At 35.9% G+C, this 20,685-nt stretch overlaps 3 protein-coding genes and 1 long non-coding RNA gene across 5 annotated transcripts in view; all 4 read left to right on the forward strand.

Moving 5' to 3' along the window:
• LOC105121847 (truncated transcription factor CAULIFLOWER A-like) overlaps positions 1-6,302 on the forward strand; it is a 29,379-nt gene extending 23,077 nt beyond the window's left edge. Inside the window, exons 3-10 of one of the 2 annotated variants that reach the window (XM_011020696.1) lie at positions 274-464; positions 3,497-3,575; positions 3,774-3,838; positions 3,912-4,011; positions 4,107-4,148; positions 4,709-4,750; positions 4,864-4,979; positions 6,003-6,302. In XM_011020696.1, the coding sequence (XP_011018998.1) occupies positions 280-464; positions 3,497-3,575; positions 3,774-3,838; positions 3,912-4,011; positions 4,107-4,148; positions 4,709-4,750; positions 4,864-4,979; positions 6,003-6,096 (723 nt within the window). In that variant the 5' untranslated portion in view covers positions 274-279 and the 3' untranslated portion in view covers positions 6,097-6,302. The remainder of the gene's footprint in view (positions 1-273; positions 465-3,496; positions 3,576-3,773; positions 3,839-3,911; positions 4,012-4,106; positions 4,149-4,708; positions 4,751-4,863; positions 4,980-6,002) is intronic. The other variant, XM_011020688.1, reaches the window with a different exon arrangement.
• Positions 6,303-10,081: 3,779 nt separating this feature from the next.
• On the forward strand, positions 10,082-17,435 carry LOC105121865 (squamosa promoter-binding-like protein 1). Its single transcript, XM_011020714.1, has 10 exons — positions 10,082-11,204; positions 11,448-11,629; positions 13,231-13,886; positions 14,003-14,077; positions 14,167-14,274; positions 14,367-14,484; positions 14,575-14,716; positions 14,885-15,035; positions 15,602-16,240; positions 16,546-17,435. The coding sequence occupies exons 1-10, from the start codon at positions 10,618-10,620 to the stop codon at positions 16,993-16,995; spliced, it is 3,108 nt and encodes a 1,035-aa protein (XP_011019016.1). The 5' UTR covers positions 10,082-10,617; the 3' UTR covers positions 16,996-17,435.
• LOC105121859 (uncharacterized) lies at positions 15,069-15,535 on the forward strand. The gene is made up of 2 exons (XR_841616.1): positions 15,069-15,116; positions 15,161-15,535. It is a non-coding gene; the product is annotated as an uncharacterized LOC105121859 (long non-coding RNA).
• Positions 17,436-18,300: 865 nt separating the features above from the next.
• LOC105121880 (pentatricopeptide repeat-containing protein At3g06430, chloroplastic-like) lies at positions 18,301-20,509 on the forward strand. Its single transcript, XM_011020739.1, is given in 3 exon segments — positions 18,301-18,775; positions 19,055-19,682; positions 19,685-20,509. Coding segments are annotated over 2 exon segments (924 nt in total). The 5' UTR covers positions 18,301-18,775; positions 19,055-19,174; the 3' UTR covers positions 20,101-20,509.
• Positions 20,510-20,685: the final 176 nt, after the last annotated feature.

A 20,685-nucleotide genomic window follows, 5' to 3' on the forward strand; every position in this document is an offset into this window, starting at 1 on the left:
ACTCCGGTTTTGCCCAATCCTGCCAATTTCACTGTACACCTCTGTACATTCACCTTCTAGACAGTAGACCCTCCTATTCTTTTCCACTCAACACCTGCGCATGCTTTCTATAAGGAAACTTTACATTTATAATTTTGTTCCTCTTTTTTTTTTCACATCTCATTTTTTAAGGTCTAGGTTTGGTGTTTTTTTTGTTTTCTCTTTCGTTGCGGTAGTGGGGTTATTTTGAGAAGAAAAAAAAAAGAACAAAGAAAAGAAAGGGTTAGGACATCTAGAGAGATGGGAAGAGGTAGGGTTCAGTTGAAGAGAATAGAGAACAAGATCAACCGGCAGGTTACATTTTCCAAAAGAAGAGCTGGATTGTTGAAGAAAGCTCATGAAATCTCAGTCCTATGTGATGCCGAGGTTGCCTTGATCGTCTTCTCTCATAAAGGGAAGCTCTTTGAATACTCCACCGATGCTTGGTACGTACTCAATTCACCCCTCTCACCGATGCTTGGTACGTACTCAATTCACCTCTCTTATATATATATATTATACCCTTATATCTTAATTAGGTTTTTCTTTATCTCTCTCTTCTTTTTTCATCTGGGGCTTTTGTTATTTTTTTCTTCCTTTTCTCCTTAATTTCTTTGATAGGGACGACATGGTGTATGACCTCTCTCTAACTTCCGATTTTCTTTTTGGCTGGTTTTTTCTTAGAAATGAATGACCTATGTCTCCTCAACGTTATCATGGCCAAACATTGAAGCTATACACGAATTTGTTTTAGATTTTTTGCTTCGTACACAATCTTTGGTACATATAAAGATAGGATCTAGTAAGTAATAAAATATAATGTACTGAGTATCTCTTGTATCGATCCTTAACAATCATGCATTTCTTAGTTTTTTTAATCTCCAGATGGTTCCGAAGTTTCTGCAGTGTACTTACATATCTATTACTTTATCCATTAAAATAACTATAAAACATATGCTTCATGGGTCCTCGAAGTCTTGTCCAGATAGATTTTGATGGCTGTGGGGTGATGCTGTGTCCATATCTGACTGGAGGAGTACTATACTCCCAATCCTTTATGACAGTTTTTCAGTTGAAGGTGCAACATCCCATAATAAAACATGATATCTGATATATCAATTTTAACTTGTTAAAGTAAGCTACGGATTTGAATTATAAAGGAGAAATCTTATGTATGGGTGGGTTTTTGTCACTGTGATGTACAATATTATGACTGTGACTTAATTTTCTCGCCATTTCTATATTTTTTTTCTTCATAATTTCCTTTAATTTTATTTATTTATTTTTGCCGTTTCACTTGATGTTTCATTTTAAAGAAAGCCACGGATTTTAACATAATATCAATCACATTCATAATGACATCTTCATCATCATAACTTGAGCGATAGTAATATTAGACACGGCAACAGTTGGAGCAATATTTCGCTCTTCCCTCCTTTGAAAGCCTGATTATCTTAGCACTGTTTGAATCTTCCTGATGGTGCTGCTTTTCTGACTGGTTGTATGCTTGATCCCTCTGCTCGTTGGACCGGCATGCTTTGCTAGTTCATCTTGTAAACTTTTCTAGGCTTTCTTGCTGTTTTTTATATCCATTCCTGGTTTACAAAAAAAGACAGCTACAGTTGTAATTTGTACATGCAGGCGCTCGATCAGGCTTAGGGAATATATTGGGATCTAGAGGATTGAGATTGAGCCAGATTAGTTGTCCGTGCTTTCATATTTGCAAACTCTACTCATCATGAAAAAATGTCATGTTTGATTAGGATTCTTAGTATAAATATATTGAATTTTGTGGAAAGCAATCGCATCATGTTTTTAGGAGAGCGTAAATATTTTAATATAAATTGGATGGTGTCCCTTTTTGACACTTTCGAGAAATTAATTAATGGATCTGATATCAACAGCACTAGTTATTTGGTTTAGAAATTGCTATTTGCGACATAAATTAGAAAAATAAAAAGATCGGTAACGGACGCCTCACAGGATGAAAATATCATAGATAAATAATTAACTCTTCTATTCATCAAGAAAAAAGGTAATTAATTGTACTTGCAATTTGGATTTGACACTGCTCGTAGCGATTTGGATTGCAATACTAATATATAGAGAAGTTTGAAGCCATTTCAATCAAACTAATTTTTACGATGTGATCTATATAAGAGAAACCAAAGAGATCTGGATGGTGAGAAGCATGCATTTAAGAGGTGGTGGAGGTAGTGGTTAACAGGCTGTGTGTGTTGTATATATATGGAGTAAAGCCTAAGAATTAGTTTTATATTAACTTTCTAATAGTATTTAACTTACTAATTTGGATTGGTCTGTAGACTAATAATTATGTAAAACTTATGAGTCAAGAAATAGTTTTATATAGATTCCTTGCATTTTTTGTTTTTAATTTCTAGATTACGTTTGGAAAAGATCGATCATTCGCACTTTATTTTTTTACCTATTTTTATTGGATATGCATTCCATGTTTGGAAGCATGCTTTCTTGACTCCTATAATTACTTATGATGCAGTTGTTGCTTAGGTACATTTGTTTCGCCTTCCATAGATAACCATCAGTAACTAGTGGTGGTGAAATCTCCAGAATAGAGCACGTTATGTATTTCTTTTTAGTACTAGATTTGCTCCTGCTGCATGGCTATTCTTCTGCACTGTGAAATGTCGAGAATAGAACACGTGAATATGTTTCTTTGTCAATTGCAAAATTTAAAAGTGAATTGTTCTGCTCCTGCTGCATAACTACTCTTTTACAGACAGCTATGTTGATGGTATACTAGCAATTCTATAATGGAACATCATTATGGTGCCATGAAAATATAGCCAGTTGCATGTTTTCTCTTGTCATTGCGTGAGATATAGCAACATGTTCAAACCCTCCTTTTGAAATATTTGAGTTTGAAAAATATCCATTGATATGAAGAGGTCAGAGTAGCCCCGCATTTTATTGTGTTGATTGATTCAATCCACGAAGATATACGAATCCTGTGCAAGATCTAATAAAAAAAAGTGAAACCCTATTCTGGTCAACTGTTTACCCCTGTTTGTTTTTTGCGAAGCAAAAAGCTTTATAGCCGGTAAAAGGTGAAATAGGAGATTGTTTGTTTTTTGCGAAGCAAAAAGCTTTAGAGCGCCGGTAAAAGGTGAAATAGGAGATTATATATGAACCAAACCTCAACCAAATCAGCTTCAACTGTTTGCCCCTGTTCAGATAGAAGATATGCATCTAAATTAATTGGATACGAAATCTGATGATCAAATCTCTAGATATGCGTGAATCAGTGGTGGAAAAAATTAGCTGAACGGATTTTCTTCGATCATAGATGCGACTCAGGGGAAAAAAGCTTGAAACTTTCTATTCCTGATTTCTCATATACTGTCAAGTTGTCTCTTTGGAAATGTCGTGGAAAAGGAACATATCCGGAAAATGAAACATGTATTTATCTACTAAGAAGCATCGTCTTGTTGTGCAACAGCATGGAAAAGATACTTGAACGCCACGAGAGGTATTCTTATGCAGAGAGGCAACTAGTCGCAACTGATCTTGATTCGCAGGTAGGGCCATATTAGTATCTCACCAGATTTGTTATTTTCTTAAGTTCTATTTCTGCACTTTAATTTCTACTATTGATTTGAATTGAACGAAAAGGGAATTGAAATTCATACGGTAAGTTAATGTACAATAATATTCATTAAGTTAGATTCAGTCACCATGTCGGGTTCCAATAGTACCGAGTTTAACTTAATTCGCAGGGGAACTGGACCCTTGAGTATAACAGGCTCAAGGAAAAGGTTGAACTTCTACAGAGAAACCACAGGTACTCCTACTCCGAACTTGATTGCCCGCATTTATTTCCAATTTTTTCTCACAAGATTTTCTAACCTCACCAGGCACTATTTGGGGGAAGATCTGGACTCCGTCAGTCTCAAAGAGCTTCAAAACTTGGAGCAACAGATTGATACCGCCCTTAAACTCATTCGGGAAAGAAAAGTATGCTATACTGCTATAGAAAAGCACGCTAAACTTTCTTATGCTTTTATTACTGGAATTATGCCAGTTGTAATAACGTGTTCTCTCTTTTACAGAATCATCTGATGTATCAGTCGATTTCTGAGCTGCAGGTAAAGGTACGTCCCCATATTTGCACAAACTTATGCTTTGAATTTCCATGATCTCTGTACAACCTTGGAAGATATAATCATCATTTTTAGAAAGCCTAATTCATCCAAGATCACCAAGCACCTGACTTAACCCCCCTTTTCCTTTTGAAGTTTTAGAAAGCCTAATTCATCCAAGATCAACAAGCCTCTGACTTACCCCCCCTTTTCCTTTTGATGTTACATCCCATAGGTTGACGTCAAAACAAGTCTCTAGTATACGCAAGTGATATTTTTCCGATTCATGTAGCACAAGAGGGAGTAATGATGTAGGTTGTTTTTTTTGGATTTAGTTGGTTTAAAGGTTATAAAACTGCTTTAAAAGGAAGAAAACAAAGGGGTTGCAAAAGGTGCAGAGAAAGAAATAGGGCAAAAGTAAAATTATTTCACTCTTAAGAAGGATAAGTGCTTTTAAAGGATAAATTATTGAAATCCAGTTTTTTCTTCTCTCTCATTCTCTCTAAATGCCTATGACTGATGCCTAAATTTTCCTGTTTAATTCTTCTACATTTCTATCTGCTTTGTGACAGGAGAAGGCAATTAAAGAGCAAAATAACATGTTAGTGAAGCAGGTGGCCTTCCTTTATTGTCCCAATACTTGCAAATTACATGTTAATTAATTTAGCTATTTTGATCAGTTTTTTGACTAGCTGATGATTCTTCCAATTGAATGATTTGGAAATAGATCAAGGAGAAGGAGAAAGCACTGGCACAGCCGGCACGCTGGGATCAGCAAGATCATGGCCCTAATGCTTCCTCATTCCTTTTACCACAGCCGCCACTGCCTTGTTTAAACATCAGGTAATCTTCCCTTGCACTGCTGTCGGAGCTACATATAGCCTTTAGTAAGAGGCGGAACTAGAACATTTTAGACAGGGTGTCGTCATAAAAACTATAAGATTAGAGAGCAAATATTTTATTTTTAAAGAAACCAAATACATAAATCTTATGAAAATTCAAGAACCAAAATTAATTTTTTAAAAAAACTTCGGGGGTGTCATGCTCCCCCAAAGCATGCAGTTGGTCCACCCCTGCCTGCATGGTTTAACTCGCATGACATTACTTCTCATCGTTTGCATCCTGATTAATTTCTTTTCTCTGTAATTTCACTCTAAACGTCACTTTAATAACAAGATTAATGTCAAAATGGACATCTAAACTCTACGGGGAATTGATATTTGATACATACTTTTGATAGTAACAACACCCCTTGAGTGATACGGTATCTATTTGCTCCATTTGTCATTGAAGTGATCATACGGTCACCCGGTTGGAAAATATCTTTCTAGAAAAGTAGTTTTGCTTTTCTTTTTAATGCTTGGTTAGTTATACTAATAAAACTAATTGATTTTTTTTTTTTTGAGTTTGGAATGCATGACAAAGGAATAAATCTCTAAAGGAAAGCATAGCTGCATAAGGATTAATTAATTAATTGTTGTTGGATCTAGTGTTTGATGTGAAAGCTGGTGTTATAGAATGTTAATATCGCCTTATTTTGAGCATCTTTTAATATTCACCATAAAATGTTTTTCATCGAGAAAAATGGGAAAAAAAAATACTCTCAAAGAGTAATATTTTTAAGGAATACCTATTGTTTAATTTTATGCGTAATCTCTCTTCTAGATTTTCTAACATAAAAGGGCATTTGGATTTCACCGTAAATTAAAATGATATCCCAATTAGTCCCAACCACCGCACATTAAAAATTCAGAAAATCAATGTCTATTTACTTATTGTATGTGGTTAGTGATCACAAATTGATTAACCATATATAGGTGCGCACTAAATTGTTATATAATACTAACTGATCTGCTGCGGTGGCAGTTACCAGGAAGAAGATCCAGAAGCGAGGAGGAATGAACTTGACCTTACGCTGGAACCAGTTTATTCGTGTCACTTTGGATGCCTTGGAACATGAATATTTGGGCGAAGAACACTCTGAAACTGCTAAAAAAGTAGTTTTTGGTTCGTGATGAAATTAGATTATATACACACCTTGTTATAATTAAGGTTTCACCACGTCAAGTTGACATAATTTATGACATGATCCTTTGATCGTATATCGATTATCTTTCTTGTTGGTGATAAGTAAATTGTTGGTGGAACTTAATTCCGATGTTTCAAGTTGTGTCTGAAATATTTAAGAAGACTAGCGCGGCGGATTCTCACAATGCCAATGGAAGGTCCTAATTATGAACTACTGTTTGTCGCTTCCCCGGCTAGAGGTAGCCGATATACAGCCATCGCAGCAAAGCTCTCCATATGAATTTACAGGGAAGGTTAGGTGGGCTTCTCTTTGCATTTTGCAGGGATCAGTTGGGTTATGGACCTTTTGTTGCCACAATTCAATTTTCCTAGGCCTGTGCGTTTTGGATGCTGAAACCTAACTCTAAAGTTCTGCTGAAAGCTACATAATCATAGGTCCAAAGCTAGTATAAGTCAGGCTTGAAGCCTGCGTTCTTTAGTAGACCTTGAAGCCCATTTATCACCTCTGGGCCATTGTCGCTCGTCTGCAAAGGAAATAATTGTCCTGGGAAATAACTCGAGGATGGCGTCGATGGTCAGCCTCGAGAAGGTTGATAAATGGCACCCAAAACGGAAAAATATCCATTTATGCACCATCCTGTAATTTGCGTTCGTATGTCATTCAGATTTCGTATGATCAAGCATCACTCTCATGATAAATAGCTGAGGGTTTTTTTTTTGCCCTTTTTTTTCTTTTCCGAATAGTAGATAGTGGGTGAAGTTAAATCAAGACCTAATTACAACTTTTTTATATGAATAATACTAGTTTTTACGGAACATTATTCGAAGTTAATTTCCTAAAATTTTCAAGCACTAGATTTATTTACGATCTATTAATTATTAGAATCCATCCAATCAACGTTTAAAATTCTTGGGTGGTAAATCTTGAAAAGAAAATATATTATAAACGTAGCATTAATAAACTTTATACACACAGCCTTTTTACTAATTATAAATTATACCTATGATAATTGCAAGATATTAATATGTATACAATTTATATTTGTAATGAATTTAATGGGTTAATTTTGGTTATTTTAAAAAAAATTAAAAAATATTTTTTTAAATTCATCTTTCAACATTTTATTTATTGATAATTAAATTTTATTATTTATTTTGATTTACTTGCTATGAGTTATTTTAGTCTAATAATATAGATCATATGTTTGACAGGTAAAGTTGAGTTGATTTGTATTATTTATTTTTTAATTTTATTATTTAATATTAGATTGATTGAGAATTGATATTTATATTTTAATTTGATTTATTTTTTATATGATTATTTATGTTTTATTATTCTAGTTGTGGGCTAGACAAATTATATCAGGTTGAACTGAATTAATGTAATATGTTGTGATCTTATTATTTTTTAAAAAAATTATTATCTTAAATATTTTTAGTTAAGTTATATTTTTTTATAGTTGTTTATTTTATTTTTAAATCCTTAAAATTAACAAATTATATCATATCAATTGTTATAACATTTATTTTTTTATATTAAAAATATTTTAGTAATATTTTTTTTTACCTAAATGATTGATGTCAACAGTTAGTGACTACTAAGAGAGGATTTTCGAACTTCATCGTCATCCATGAGAATCAATTAATTATCAAGACATTAGATATTGGATGTGTCTATTGATAAACCAGAAATTAATCACGACGTAACATCGTACTTTATGCCGACTAGCAGGGTCTATGAATTGGCTGCTTTCCAGACATGTAATAAAAGATGGACATGGCTGAATTTCTGGAGCTTTAAATCCTTATCCATGGCCATACAATAGTTGGTGGGTCTTGCGTGATATTTGGAATGTATTTGGATAAACACTGTTTCAAATTAATATCTCACACGATCGACCTCCTGTTACATAATTTGTTTTGCTGCATCATTTTGATGCTTGTTTCTCGAATCAAGATTATGTACTTCTATTGTTTCTTTCGGAAACTGGATTTACGTGTTCACGACCACTTTATTTCTATAGCCTTCACTGAATTTTAAATCAAAATCATAACATACTAAAGAACAAGTGCTTCCACCACTCGAGTCAAGCTTGAAGGGTATATAACCCGTGTCATTGTTTTGCTACCATATTGACGGAGTCGAAAGATATGTAAAATGATATTTGTGATCGAGATTCATTCACAACAATAGTTCATGATGATCGATCGAAATTCTTGGAAGACTTGTCGGGACTTGGAAAATTTTATGAGCAAATGATTTGGCAGTTTAGATAATGAAGTTTTTCCTTTGTAAATTAAATGACTCAAAATCCTATTAGTTAGGTTATTTATTTCTTGTAAGGGGGTAGATTTTTAGAAGTTTGTTCGGGAATGTGGTGCAAATTATGTTTTTTAAAAAAATAATTTTTTTTATTAAAAATAAATTTTTTTATATGTTTTAAATCGTTTTGATGTATTAATTTTAAAAATAAAAAATATTATTTTAATATATTTTAGTAATTATATTTTCAAATATTTTAAAAAATAATTATAATTATATTTTCAAATAAGCTCTTATTTATCGAGTTATTTATTGCTAACGTATAGAAAACGGCTCTAGATTGATCATTCATTCTGTCTTATACAACAAGACTTAGGTTTTAAAATTAATCTTTAAAAGAACATATTTCGTCATAATTCCTTGACTTGTCGTAATGTATATATAATGTTAATTCAAGAATTCTGAAGTTGTTAGCATTTTATTTTTTTTGCAATTTATCTTTCCTGCAATTTTTTTTTTGTGAGTTTATTTATAACTTCATGTTTTAACTTTTTTACTGCTTTATTTGCATGTTTTTGATTTATTTATTTCTTTTATTGTTATGCAATTTAACTTTTTATCTTTTCTTACACCAGCTTATTCTATGTGAAGTTGTGTAGTCTAATTATTGCAATAAACCTTTGTGATTTTCCACTCAATGAACTAATGAATAGTTTCCAATAATTAGTAAGTCATATGAACGGCTATAGTTTTATCATGATTGTTTTTCATGATTAATATTTATCTTGATTAGTATGATTTATTACTCATATTACTATTACTTGAATCTGGTTCAATATAAACCTAAAGATTAATTTATTGTTTGATCCGAACATACTTGTTTAAATCTCAACTTAATCTTATACTTAACAGGTTAGGGTTCTAAATGTACTAGTGAGTAAAAATAGATAACTAAGAAATAAGTTGAGGTTCTTAGAAAAAAAACCCTAATAAACTATAAAGTTGTTTTTATAGACAATAACCTAAGAATATATATCAGGTATTACATAAGAAAGACTGTAAGAAAGTAGTTAATAATGCAATAAATAAAGCATAATTAAAATTATAAAAGTATAAATTTGCAGAGAAAAAATACATATATGGGAGAAAGACTAGAAAATTACAATGAGAGTAATTCTCTATTTGTGAAAAAAGTATTGAATTAATGGCCGAGTAAATTCAGAGAAAAACCTCGACTGCATAGAAAAACGGGATTCAAAATCGAAAAAAGAAAGAAACCTAGTTATCCACGAATCTACGTGGAGTTAGGGTAGACAAAAGCAGGTCCAAGAATATTGACTGTTGACTGAAATTAATTGTCCAACCAGGTAACAAATATCATAATGATTGAGAAGTGACGACGTGTACAACGTTATGGAGATCGAATAGACGTATCTCCAACCATAGCCAATAGACACAGGAAGAGGGTGTGAAAAGACACGAGACGAATAGAGTCTTGACACACCCGAGTTAAGTTGAACTGCGCTGAAGGAGTAAACGAAGACGAAATAGTAGTTGTGTTCTTATTACAGCGAGTGGGGGCAACTGACACGGCTTGTGTGGGGCTCTTATTAGATTCCAAAATCAACCGTGGTGGCATCATAAAATTAATGAAAAAGTGTACTGCTCCCTCTCTCTCTCTCACGCCCACACTCAAGAGAAACCCGCATTTACATCACACACATGCCACTCTCTTTCCTAACCTTTTCCTAATTTCCCTCTTTCTCTCTCTCCTCCCTAAATTCTCTCTCTTTCAGGCGATCTTGATCTGGAACCTGAACAAACCACCATTTCTTGTCAAGTTATTCTGTACCTTTTTTAACAAAGTAATTTAAGGGCTGCTATTGTTTTTGATTTTTAGGTTATCAGAGCTGTAATTGAGGGGTTTGGCCATGTATGTGACCTTTTTTTTTCAGATCCATGGATGTGTTTGGGATTTCTGAGGGGCATATAGAGGATGACTAGGACCAAGTTTTTGGGGTTTGATTTTAGTGAGAATTTAAGTTGAAGCGGTACTGATATGTGTATGGGATTGGAATTTCAGTTCTGCCCTGTTCTTTACTTGGTTAATTTTTGTGCAAGTTGTGCTTCTTTATTTGGTTGAATTGGGTTCTAGTTGCTTTTGTTTTTAGGGTTTTGATATTTAAAGGGATGGAGGCTACAATTGGTGGAAAGTCTCGTCATTTCTATGGTCCAGTGGTGTCGGATTTAAAGGCAGTTGGGAAAAGGAGTTTAGAATGGGATTTGAATGACTGGAAATGGGACGGTGATCTTTTTAAAGCTAGTCCATTGAATTCTGCACCATCTGATTGCAGGAGTAGGCAGTTGTTCCCAACTGGACCTGTACTTCATGAGAATGCGGGTTTGTGGAACTGTTCATCTTCTTGTTCCGATGAAAATGACAACTTGGGGGATGAGAAAGGAAAGAGAGAATTGGAGAAGAGGAGGAGGGTTGTTTTTGTTGAAGATGAAAACTTGAATTATGAAGTTGGGTCCCCTAATTTGAAGCTAGGAGAGCAGGTCTACCCCATCATGGATGAAGATGCAAAGAGTGGAAAGAAGACAAAGGTTACTATGACTGCTTCAAATCGTGCAGTTTGTCAGGGGGAGGATTGTAGGGCTGATCTGAGCAATGCCAAGGATTATCACCGACGACATAAGGTTTGCAATGCGCACTCTAAGGCCAGCAAGGCATTGGTGGGGAATGTTATGCAGCGGTTTTGCCAGCAATGTAGCAGGTCAGTTTGGGTTGCAGTTTCTTTATGCGAAGAAACATTTCAGAGTGTTGCCAACTTTGATCATGATCATTGCAGTACCTTCTTTACAAGCTGTGTTATAAAAACCGCAGTACACCATTGAATTTGTATGCATCAAGCTATTGTAGTTAATATTATGCAGCCTCATTTTTGAGGCATGAGCATGTTAGTAAAGATGTATTTCTTTTAACTAGTTAGACCCAACATGGTTATACTTATGGGCAGGTTTCATGTTCTTCAAGAGTTTGATGAAGGGAAAAGAAGCTGTCGCAGGCGTTTGGCGGGGCATAACAAACGAAGGAGGAAGACGCATCCTGAAAATTTAGTCAATGAAGGTTCATTGAATGATGAAAAGGGTAGCAGCTATCTGCTGATAAGTTTACTGAGGATTCTCTCCAATTTGCACTGTAAGCACATCAAGTTTTTGAATTCTGTTGCTTTTTGCCCATGCTGGGTGAAATTGTTATAAATTAATTGCTGGAAATGGCCTACAAAGTCTTGACTAAATCAAACCTACTTGGAAAAAAAATTTCCATTATGCCAAAACTTTAAATATAACTCAAAGACCCTTCAAGCAGGATCAAAGAATGGGATAGCAATATTTATTTGGCTGTTCATGTATAAAAGCTCTGGGAAAGCAGGTTGTAGCCGACTCTTCACTTTTGGGGTGAGTTGGCTTGGGGGTTGAAGTTTTGTAGTTATAGGAAAAATTGTTTCATAGGCTTAGTCTGCACAGGCTTGACCAATCATTGAGAAATGCAATGGACATAGATAATTCGATTGATCTGGTTTACAGAGACCGATTCTATGCAGCAGCTACTAGGATTAGAGGCCTTCTCTTATTTATCATTTTACTTTATGTGGAACAAGGGTATTGCTCACAATTTCCATAATTATTAGCTGGTCCAATTGTCTTACAAGTTTCAAAATGTTAAAATTCTCAATTGTCTACCCTGTCTATTTTGGGAAAGAGAAATTATCAGGTACTTCTGGTGTATTGCTACCCCGCCACATTAACTACCTATAGGGTTCCATTTTTGTGAGTCAGGAGCAATACAATATACCAGAAGTACTTAATGATCTCTCTGTTCGAAAATTACAATAAAAAAGAAAGACAAGTGCCTTTTCTTTCCAACTAAAATTTTAAGTGGGTATCATTCTTTTGTGCACTTAAAAAAAAAAAGTCAATAGTATTTTCTTGTACACATTAGCTTCAAGGCATTTTCTTATAGCTAATAATTTTATGTGCCTGGTTATGTAAAACTATCTGTGATCTCTTTCCCCGAAGATATGTACACGTACATGTGTAATAAAAAAAAGCTTTGACAGATCCAACAAAGACCTGGGAATTAGATCCTGGTACTTTTCTCCCTCTCCTTCGTCAGGCTTGGTCGTTTAACTCCCGTCTCCAAGCATGAGATGCTATTTTTTTGAAGTGTAAAAACTGTCAGTGTTGGTACAAAGCGGGTACCAATTATTGACAGAAAGAACCATCTAAGTTCATTGACTATATTATGGACTAGTTACAAATAAGCAATCCATTATGGTTTTTGAGTCGCCTTCATCACAACAAACTTGTCCGTTATGCCAAAAGTGTGAAATCTTAACATACGAGTCCTTCAAAGGAGACAATTTTTCTTTAAAGGGAAATTTATAGAAAATATGTAGGTGGAATAAATGTTTCATAGACTTAGTCCATGTAGGTTTGATCTACCAAGTTAGTCAGTGCATTTGATTCACTGTTAAATTGGCTAGTGCAATAGGTCCTGATCTAGTTTACGTAGACTAAGTCTATGCCACAACTGAATTTCCTGACCTAGTTCAATGACCTGCCATAACTGTGACTTTTTCTCATTCTCCAGAAGTAATTTTCAGGATAAATCAGGAATCTCATTTTACTATAATCAGTTGATATCTGTGTGAGTTTTCATTTCCTTTTCATTTATTGTCATTATTGTCAAACTCTCTCTCCTTCGATTCTACAGCCTCTGACTTCTGTAAATTGCAGCAAATGGCTCTGATCAAACAAAGGATCAGGATCTGCTTTCTCATATATTGAGGAGCCTGGCGAATCTAGCTGGTACAACTAATGGAAGGAGCCTATCTGGATCACTGCAAGGATCGCAAGGTTTGGCTAATGCCAGAGCAATCGTCGGGAATCTTGATAAAGCGCATGATGCTCTTACAAATGGCCCTGAATCTGCTAGACCTTCTAGCTCAGCTTCTAAAAAAGATGATTACATTATTTCTCAGGATCTTCTACGGCCTTTGGGTCAATTTGGGACTGTACCTATTTCTGACTTGGTGCAAAAAAGAATATTGGATAATGATGCTCAGGTTGGAACACTTCAAGCTCCTTCAGGTTCACAGTCTATAACATTGTTCCCATCAAGAAACAACCTTCCAGCCAAAACAAATGAACCAGAGGCTACTGTTGGAAGGATCAAATTGAATAACTTTGACTTGAATAATGCTTATGATGATTCCCAACAGCACGTAGAGAACCTAGAGAGGTCTCATGCACCTGTAGATACAGGTATGGGATCTTTCAGTTGCCCGTTATGGGTTTGGTCAGACTCACAAAAAACAAGCCTGCCGCATACTAGTGGGAAATCTGATTCAACTTTTAGCCAGTCGCCTTCTAGTTCAAGTGGAGAAGCTCAGGTGTAGTTTTAATCCTTATATTATAATACGGGCTTGCAGCTTACAAACCCAATAGTTACTGGCACAGTGCTTGCGCACACATTTCACTTGACTTTTCTTTCTTAATCATTTTTCAGATTCGTACAGACAGAATTGTTTTTAAACTCTTTGGAAAAAACCCAAACGATTTCCCAGTTGCACTGCGAACACAGGTATGTTCTGAACTGCTATTTAGGTGGAATTTCTGTCAGACAGTTTTCCACTAAACATTCTGATACTATAAATTGTGGTGCATCTCCAGATCCTTGATTGGCTATCTCACAGTCCCACGGACATCGAGAGCTATATAAGGCCCGGATGTATTGTATTGACAATATATCTTTGCCTGGAAAAATCAAAATGGGAAGAGGTATGCCTTATGCTGACTCAGAAATTTTAGTTAACCTACACTTACTGAAGAAAGGAATTATTGATTTACTTTATCTTCATTGCTACATACAGGTTTGTCTTGATCTAGGAGCAAGTTTAAGTAGGCTTCTTAATACATCTAGTGACTCTTTTTGGCAAACTGGATGGGTGTATGTTAGGGTGCAAAATTGTGTATCCTTTATTTATAATGGTTGGTTGCCCTCTCTCTTGTGATCACAAATGCTCATGTTTACGCTCGAGGAAAGAAGAGCAGGATTTTGATTGGCTATTTGTGCTGCAGGTAGAGTTGTTTTAGACACTCCATTACCTATAAAGAGCCATAAGAACTGCAGGATATCAAGCATCACACCTATTGCTGTCTCTTTGTCTGAGAGAACTCAATTTGTAGTCAGAGGCTTTGACATTGCTCAGCCTATGACAAGGTGATTTTATCTTCGCTGTTGGTTAAAATTTTATCTGAGAATTGAGAAATAAATTTGATGTTGACCATCTTTGGAAAGTGGGAAGGACAAGTCTAAGGTGTTTTTGTAGAAAATTTTGAAACTAATAGTGATTAGTGTGAATTGAATCATACTACCTTTCTATTCCAGGCTGCTTTGTGCTGTTGAAGGAAAATATCTAGTCCAGGAAACTTGTTATGACTTGATGGATGGTGCTGATACAATGAATGAGCTTGACAAACCCCAGTACTTGAACTTTCAGTGCTCTGTACCAAATTTTGTTGGAAGAGGCTTTATTGAGGTGCTATCATCTGCTCTTTCTCTCTCATGATGTTGTTGTCGTCTTTACTTATGCAACATGGATGGTTCTGTATTAAAGTTCATAGTTCTTGTCCTTGGAACATTTACATGTTCATATTGTCGTACATAGTTCTTGTCCTTGGAACATTTACATGTTCATATTGTCGTACAGCAGCTTCTTTGCTTTAGTTCTTGAAGTCTCAACTTGTGGTATATTTTGGCCCCAATTTGTACGATTTCATGGTATGCAATAGGTTGAAAGCTTGATACGCTCTTTGTCAAAATTTTATAGCTTTTTGATGGCTAAACATGCATGAATTATGAAGTCTAGGATATGAGAGGGCTGTTTCCCTTGGTATTAACGACTTAGAACCTTTTCTGTCATTGACCTTGAGGCCCTCAGCCACTTCTTTAAGAAGGAAAGGGGATTCCTTATTTATAACTAGCATAATCTCTTTCTCTGTGTGTGTGTGTTTGTGTGTGAAATATTATTATTAAACATTCTACCTTGCTGAATTTTCATTTTGTACAGCTATTTTGAGAATTTTGGGTATTTGTATCTGTCAGGTTGAAGACCATGGTCTCAGCAGCAGCTTTTTCCCATTCATTGTTGCTGAGCCAGAAGTATGTTCAGAAATCCGTTTGCTGGAGGATGCAATTCAGGTGGCTGAGACTGCTACTGACATGCATACAATAGCTGAAAGAATGGACATCAAGAATCAAGCGCTGGACTTCATACATGAAATGGGCTGGCTTCTACATAGAAGTCGCTTGAAATTTAGACTGGGCCAGTTGGATCCCAACTTGGATCTCTTCCCTTTCAAACGCTTCAAACAGCTTATACAATTCTCCATGGACCGTGATTGGTGTGCTGTGGTGAGAAAACTCTTGGCCATTGTGCTTGATGGAACAGTAGATGCTGGGGAGCATTCCTCAATTGAGCTTGCCCTGTTAGATATGGGTCTTCTCCACAGAGCTGTGCGAAGAAACTGCAGGCCCATGGTGGAACTACTATTAAGATACATCACAGATAAAAAATTCGGTGGAACAGGCACTCAGCAGAATCAACTGGTTGATGGGCGCAACAGCAGATTCATGTTTAAACCTGATGTTGTTGGACCAGGTGGATTGACTCCTCTTCATGTGGCAGCTTGTAGGGATGGTGCTGAGAATGTGTTGGATGCCTTGACTGATGACCCTGGATTGGTATCTATTTCTCTCTGATATCTTTCAAATATTTTAACGGATAGCACATTCAAATCGGTTATGCTATAACAATTGAATGAAGATCACTCGTTATCTGTTTGGCAAGCATTTAAAACCATCTTTGACCATGCCCATTCCTTAGATGATTGGGCCACAAGCTGCACAGATGTTCTATTTCTGATCTGTGGCTTAGTAATCTCTGTTTGTCCCTCTCATAATACCTCTGTATATGGTAACAATTATTGCATCACATCCTCTCCCCTTCCTCGGAGTTCATTTTACTGATATCTGTGTACCTTGTGCAGGTTGGAATAGATGCATGGAAGAAGGCTCGTGACAGCACAGGTCTGACACCTTATGATTATGCATGCCTGCGAGGTCATTACTCTTACATTCATCTAATCCAGAGGAAAATCAATAAGAAATCAGAAAGCGGGAACGTGGTGCTTGACATCCCTGGTTCCCCTGTGGATTGCAATTTCAAGCAAAAAGATGGGAATGAATTACCAAAAGTGACCAGCTTGCACACTGAGAAGATCAAAATGAAAGCAACGCATCAGCACTGCAAGTTATGTGAGCAGAAGCTGGTTTGTGGTGCGGCAAGAACATCTCTGGTATACCGGCCAGCAATGCTCTCAATGGTGGCCATTGCAGCCATCTGTGTATGTGTAGCTCTGCTCTTCAAGAGTTCTCCTGAAGTTCTTTACGTGTTCCAGCCTTTCAGATGGGAATTGCTGAAGTATGGATCAAGCTAAGCTAGATCTATTTGTTAGTATTGCTGGTGCAAGGTCTAATATTCTTTTTTTCCCGTCCCGTTTCTCCAAAAAAACAAAAACAAAGAAAATCACCTGACACCGTGTATGAATTTAGTGGAAAATATGATGTATATGTGATAATAATAGCCGCTAATTTAATTTATAGAACTACAATAGGGAAACGTGTACTTCTACATAGACATGCATATAAAGTGGACACCACTGTTTTTTTTCCTGGTGGGTTGGGTCGGGGGGCAGAGGGCGAAAGAATAATTTATATTCTGTAGTCTCGACTCTTGAGGCTCTTGTGCTTTGAACAGGCTTAAACTTCTAGCAGTGAATTATAAGCTTCATAGCTTGCAATTATTTCTTCAGATTATGGGATTATACATTGTAAGAATTCCAAAGAAGGTTTCATTGAATCCATGAATGAAGTGGTTAGCAAATCCTTACTATGTCAACCCGGGTGCAAGTTCAAAGGGTAGCTCATGAGAACATATTTGTTTATCGTCTTTAGAAGTTTCAAGATCGATAATTCGCATTTGATTGAATTGAGAAGTTTAGCATAGTTTGTGTGTGTAGAAAAAAAAAAGAGTTGTTTGGAAGAAGTTCATCACTTCTAAAGGTTCTATGGAATGGAATGATAATTGTGTAGCAGTTAATTATTGAATTAAAGAAGAAGATGTGGTATTCCATTGGTATTCTTCTTTGTTCTCTGTTTTTTCGCTTTTATAAGGTTCAAGAGTGTTTGTTTGAGCAAACGAACGCAGTCAAACATAGTTTTTATTTCAATTCCCAAGTAGGGACGAATTAAACCCTGAGAAAAAGTGGTATGAAATTCTTTTCTAATTGGAGCTATCGTTGCAGCATTCTAACATAATTTTTGCCCCTCCATGTCGTCTAATATCGTATTTGAGTCAGATTTCTAAACTTAAATTCAAGAGTCTCTGTTTGTGATGAATTAAGAAAAAACAGTAAACAAATAAAATTATATTGATCAACTACTTGACTAAACTTATAACATAAATAACTATTTGACTAAACTTATAACATATCACAAGGATAATCTCATAAAAAAATATAAAAATAGTGAATTTTTTTTTTTTTTGCAATATAGGTAAGGATAACATTTTTTGTTTTTAGTTTTACATTTAGTAGACGCTCTTATTGTCCTATTATAGTTTGTACCTTTCCTGAGCAGGTCCCAAGTGAGATTTTATGCTTGTATTTTTCTTAACAAACAGTTGAGACGTCAGCACTGAGATTATTTGTTGCAGATATGTTAAGCGTTTGTGTTTAGTTTAGATTTGAAAACATGGGACAAATAAATATTAATAATCCACTGTGAATCAATCAAGTTATGGTCTCCGCTGCTGCATTCAAGTCCAACACAGACAGTAAGAGAAGAGTCCCAAGAAACCGAAGCAAATAATGCCTCTCTCCTTCTCATCTTCACTCCTCCTCTCCCTCACAACAAAAACACTCCTAAACTCAAAACCCATCAACAACTGCAGCAAAGCCAAATCCCTCTTGACACTCACAAACTTCTTCTCCGATTTGCATTTACCTCTGCTGCTACTGCACTACCTTCTTCATCTTCTCCTAAAAAGAAGCATTGGAAACAAGGTGAATTCCCTGGGATAACTGACACTTCAGTTCCCAGGAGAACCGCAATAAAAAACATCAAGAAGAAATTAGACCGCAAGAACAAAGCCAAGGCTTGGGTCAATAAGCTTTAACTGACTGCATTCTCAAGAAACAATGGCTCCAAGCACTTCAGGTTACCTACTAACCCTCTTCTTTTACTAGTTTAATTCAAAGTCACCAACTGGGTTTTCTTATTTTTTTTTATTTAATTATGTTGTCATTGGCAGCCAAATCCATAATTTTACTTAAAGTTTGGATCTTTATCTGTTTGAGAGTGTTAAAGGAACAGCCCTTTACCTGCATGAAACCGATTTTACTAGAAAATTGGCAAATTGGTGATCTTTTTCTGTGTGTTTAATTATGCTGTTGTTGGCCGCCAAACCAATAGTTTTCATTAATCTTGGATATCTAGATGTTTGAGATGCTAAAGGAACAACCTTTTTATCAACCAAAAGAAGCTACATGCATGAAACTGTTGGTACTCTAGGGGAGATGTGGTCAGCCCCAACGTGCCCACCAAATTTTCGACGAAATGATTGAAGAAGGAATAGAACCCACATCCGAATTTTACACTGCGTTGCTTGCAGCTTATTGTCGAAACAATCTTATCGAGTACAGTGCTTTACTTAAAGCTTGTGTTGATGCTTCGAGATTTGAGTTAATTGACATTTTGTATCAAGAAATGGATGGAAGATTGATAAGTCCAAACACAGTCACGCAGAATATAGTTTTGAGCGGATATGGGAAGCTGGGGATGTATGATCAGATGGAGAGAATGTTATCTGGGATGTTAGAGAGCACGGCATGTAAACCAGATGTTTGGACTATGAATATAATTCTTAGTGTGTTTGGTAATAAGGGTCATGTTGATTTGATGGAGAGATGGTATGAAAAGTTTAGAAATTTTGGAATTGAGCCAGAAACTCGCACTTTCAATAATTTGATTGGTGCATGTGGGAAAAAACGGATGTATGATAAGATGTCATCAGTGATGGAATACATGCGCAAGCTTCAGTTTCCGTGGACGACTTCTACTTACAATAAGTTATTGAGGCTTTTGCAGATGTGGGGGATGCAAAAAACATGGAGTATACATTTGATCAAATGCGTGCAGAGGATATGAAAGCAGATACAAAGACATTCTGTTGCCTTATTAATGGATATGCCAATGCGAGTCTCTTCCATAAGGTCATTAGCAGTGTCCAGTTGGCTGCAAGGTTTGAGATAACGGAGAATACATCATTGTATAAGGCAGTTATATCTGCATGTGCAAAGGCAGATGATTTGGTAGAGATGGAGAGAGTTTTTAAGCAGATGAAAGATAAGCAATGCCTGCCTGATTCCAGAACCTACTCTATGATGGTTGAAGCATATAGAAAGGAAGGTATGAATGACAAGATCTACTACTTGGAGCAGGAGAAAGACAAGATGATTGCCAATGGTGCTTTAAGTGATTAGATCATCAGGTGGAATCCATGGTTGATTTCTGACCAGAACGCTGCTACTTCTCACCTCTCAGCAATGTGAAATTTTCTCTGGGGAGGGGCTGAAATGTTCTGCTCAGGCATTTCTGTTCCTGATTCCTGGGACAATCAAAGCTTTTGTTTACTGGACGGGGGAATATCCTTTGTTACCCCTTGGGCTGCAACAAACTCTTGTAAATTGCTTCAGCAATCCTCTAAGCATATGTAAGATGAACAATACTGTTGTGATCAATTTGATTAATGTTTCTATGCAAGCTTTAGGACATCAATTGGTATACAACATTTTGTTTCCTTCACATTGTCCTTGTAAAATGCCATGTTTCCTGTAATTTTTTTCTCATTAGAGAGGTGAAATAAATGGATAGAACAGCTGTCGAGAAAAATGCAATACAGGTAGGATGGACTGCATCCTCAGTTTCGTAGCTGGAACTTTTTAGTGTTCACAGGAATTCACAATGACTGGTGTCAATACTGCTTACTGGGTTGGGTTGTTGAAGCCTACGGTTCCATTTGGACCCTTGATTTTAGCTGAATTCGCTTCACTTAGGTTTAGGCCCCC

The sequence above is a fragment of the Populus euphratica genome, unplaced genomic scaffold, assembly GCF_000495115.2.
Source record: "Populus euphratica unplaced genomic scaffold, PopEup_1.0 scaffold1.1, whole genome shotgun sequence".
Classification (NCBI taxonomy): Eukaryota; Viridiplantae; Streptophyta; class Magnoliopsida; order Malpighiales; family Salicaceae; genus Populus; species Populus euphratica.

Excerpts from the sequence above, each read along its gene's own strand:
- LOC105121865 (XM_011020714.1), top strand. The coding sequence starts at position 10,618 with ATGGAGGCTACAATTGGTGGAAAGTCTCGTCATTTCTATGGTCCAGTG. Across the intron at positions 14,485-14,574 it reads TGTATCCTTTATTTATAATG|GTAGAGTTGTTTTAGACACT; the intron begins GTTGGTTGCCCT and ends TTTGTGCTGCAG. Across the intron at positions 15,036-15,601 it reads TTGGAAGAGGCTTTATTGAG|GTTGAAGACCATGGTCTCAG; the intron begins GTGCTATCATCT and ends TGTATCTGTCAG.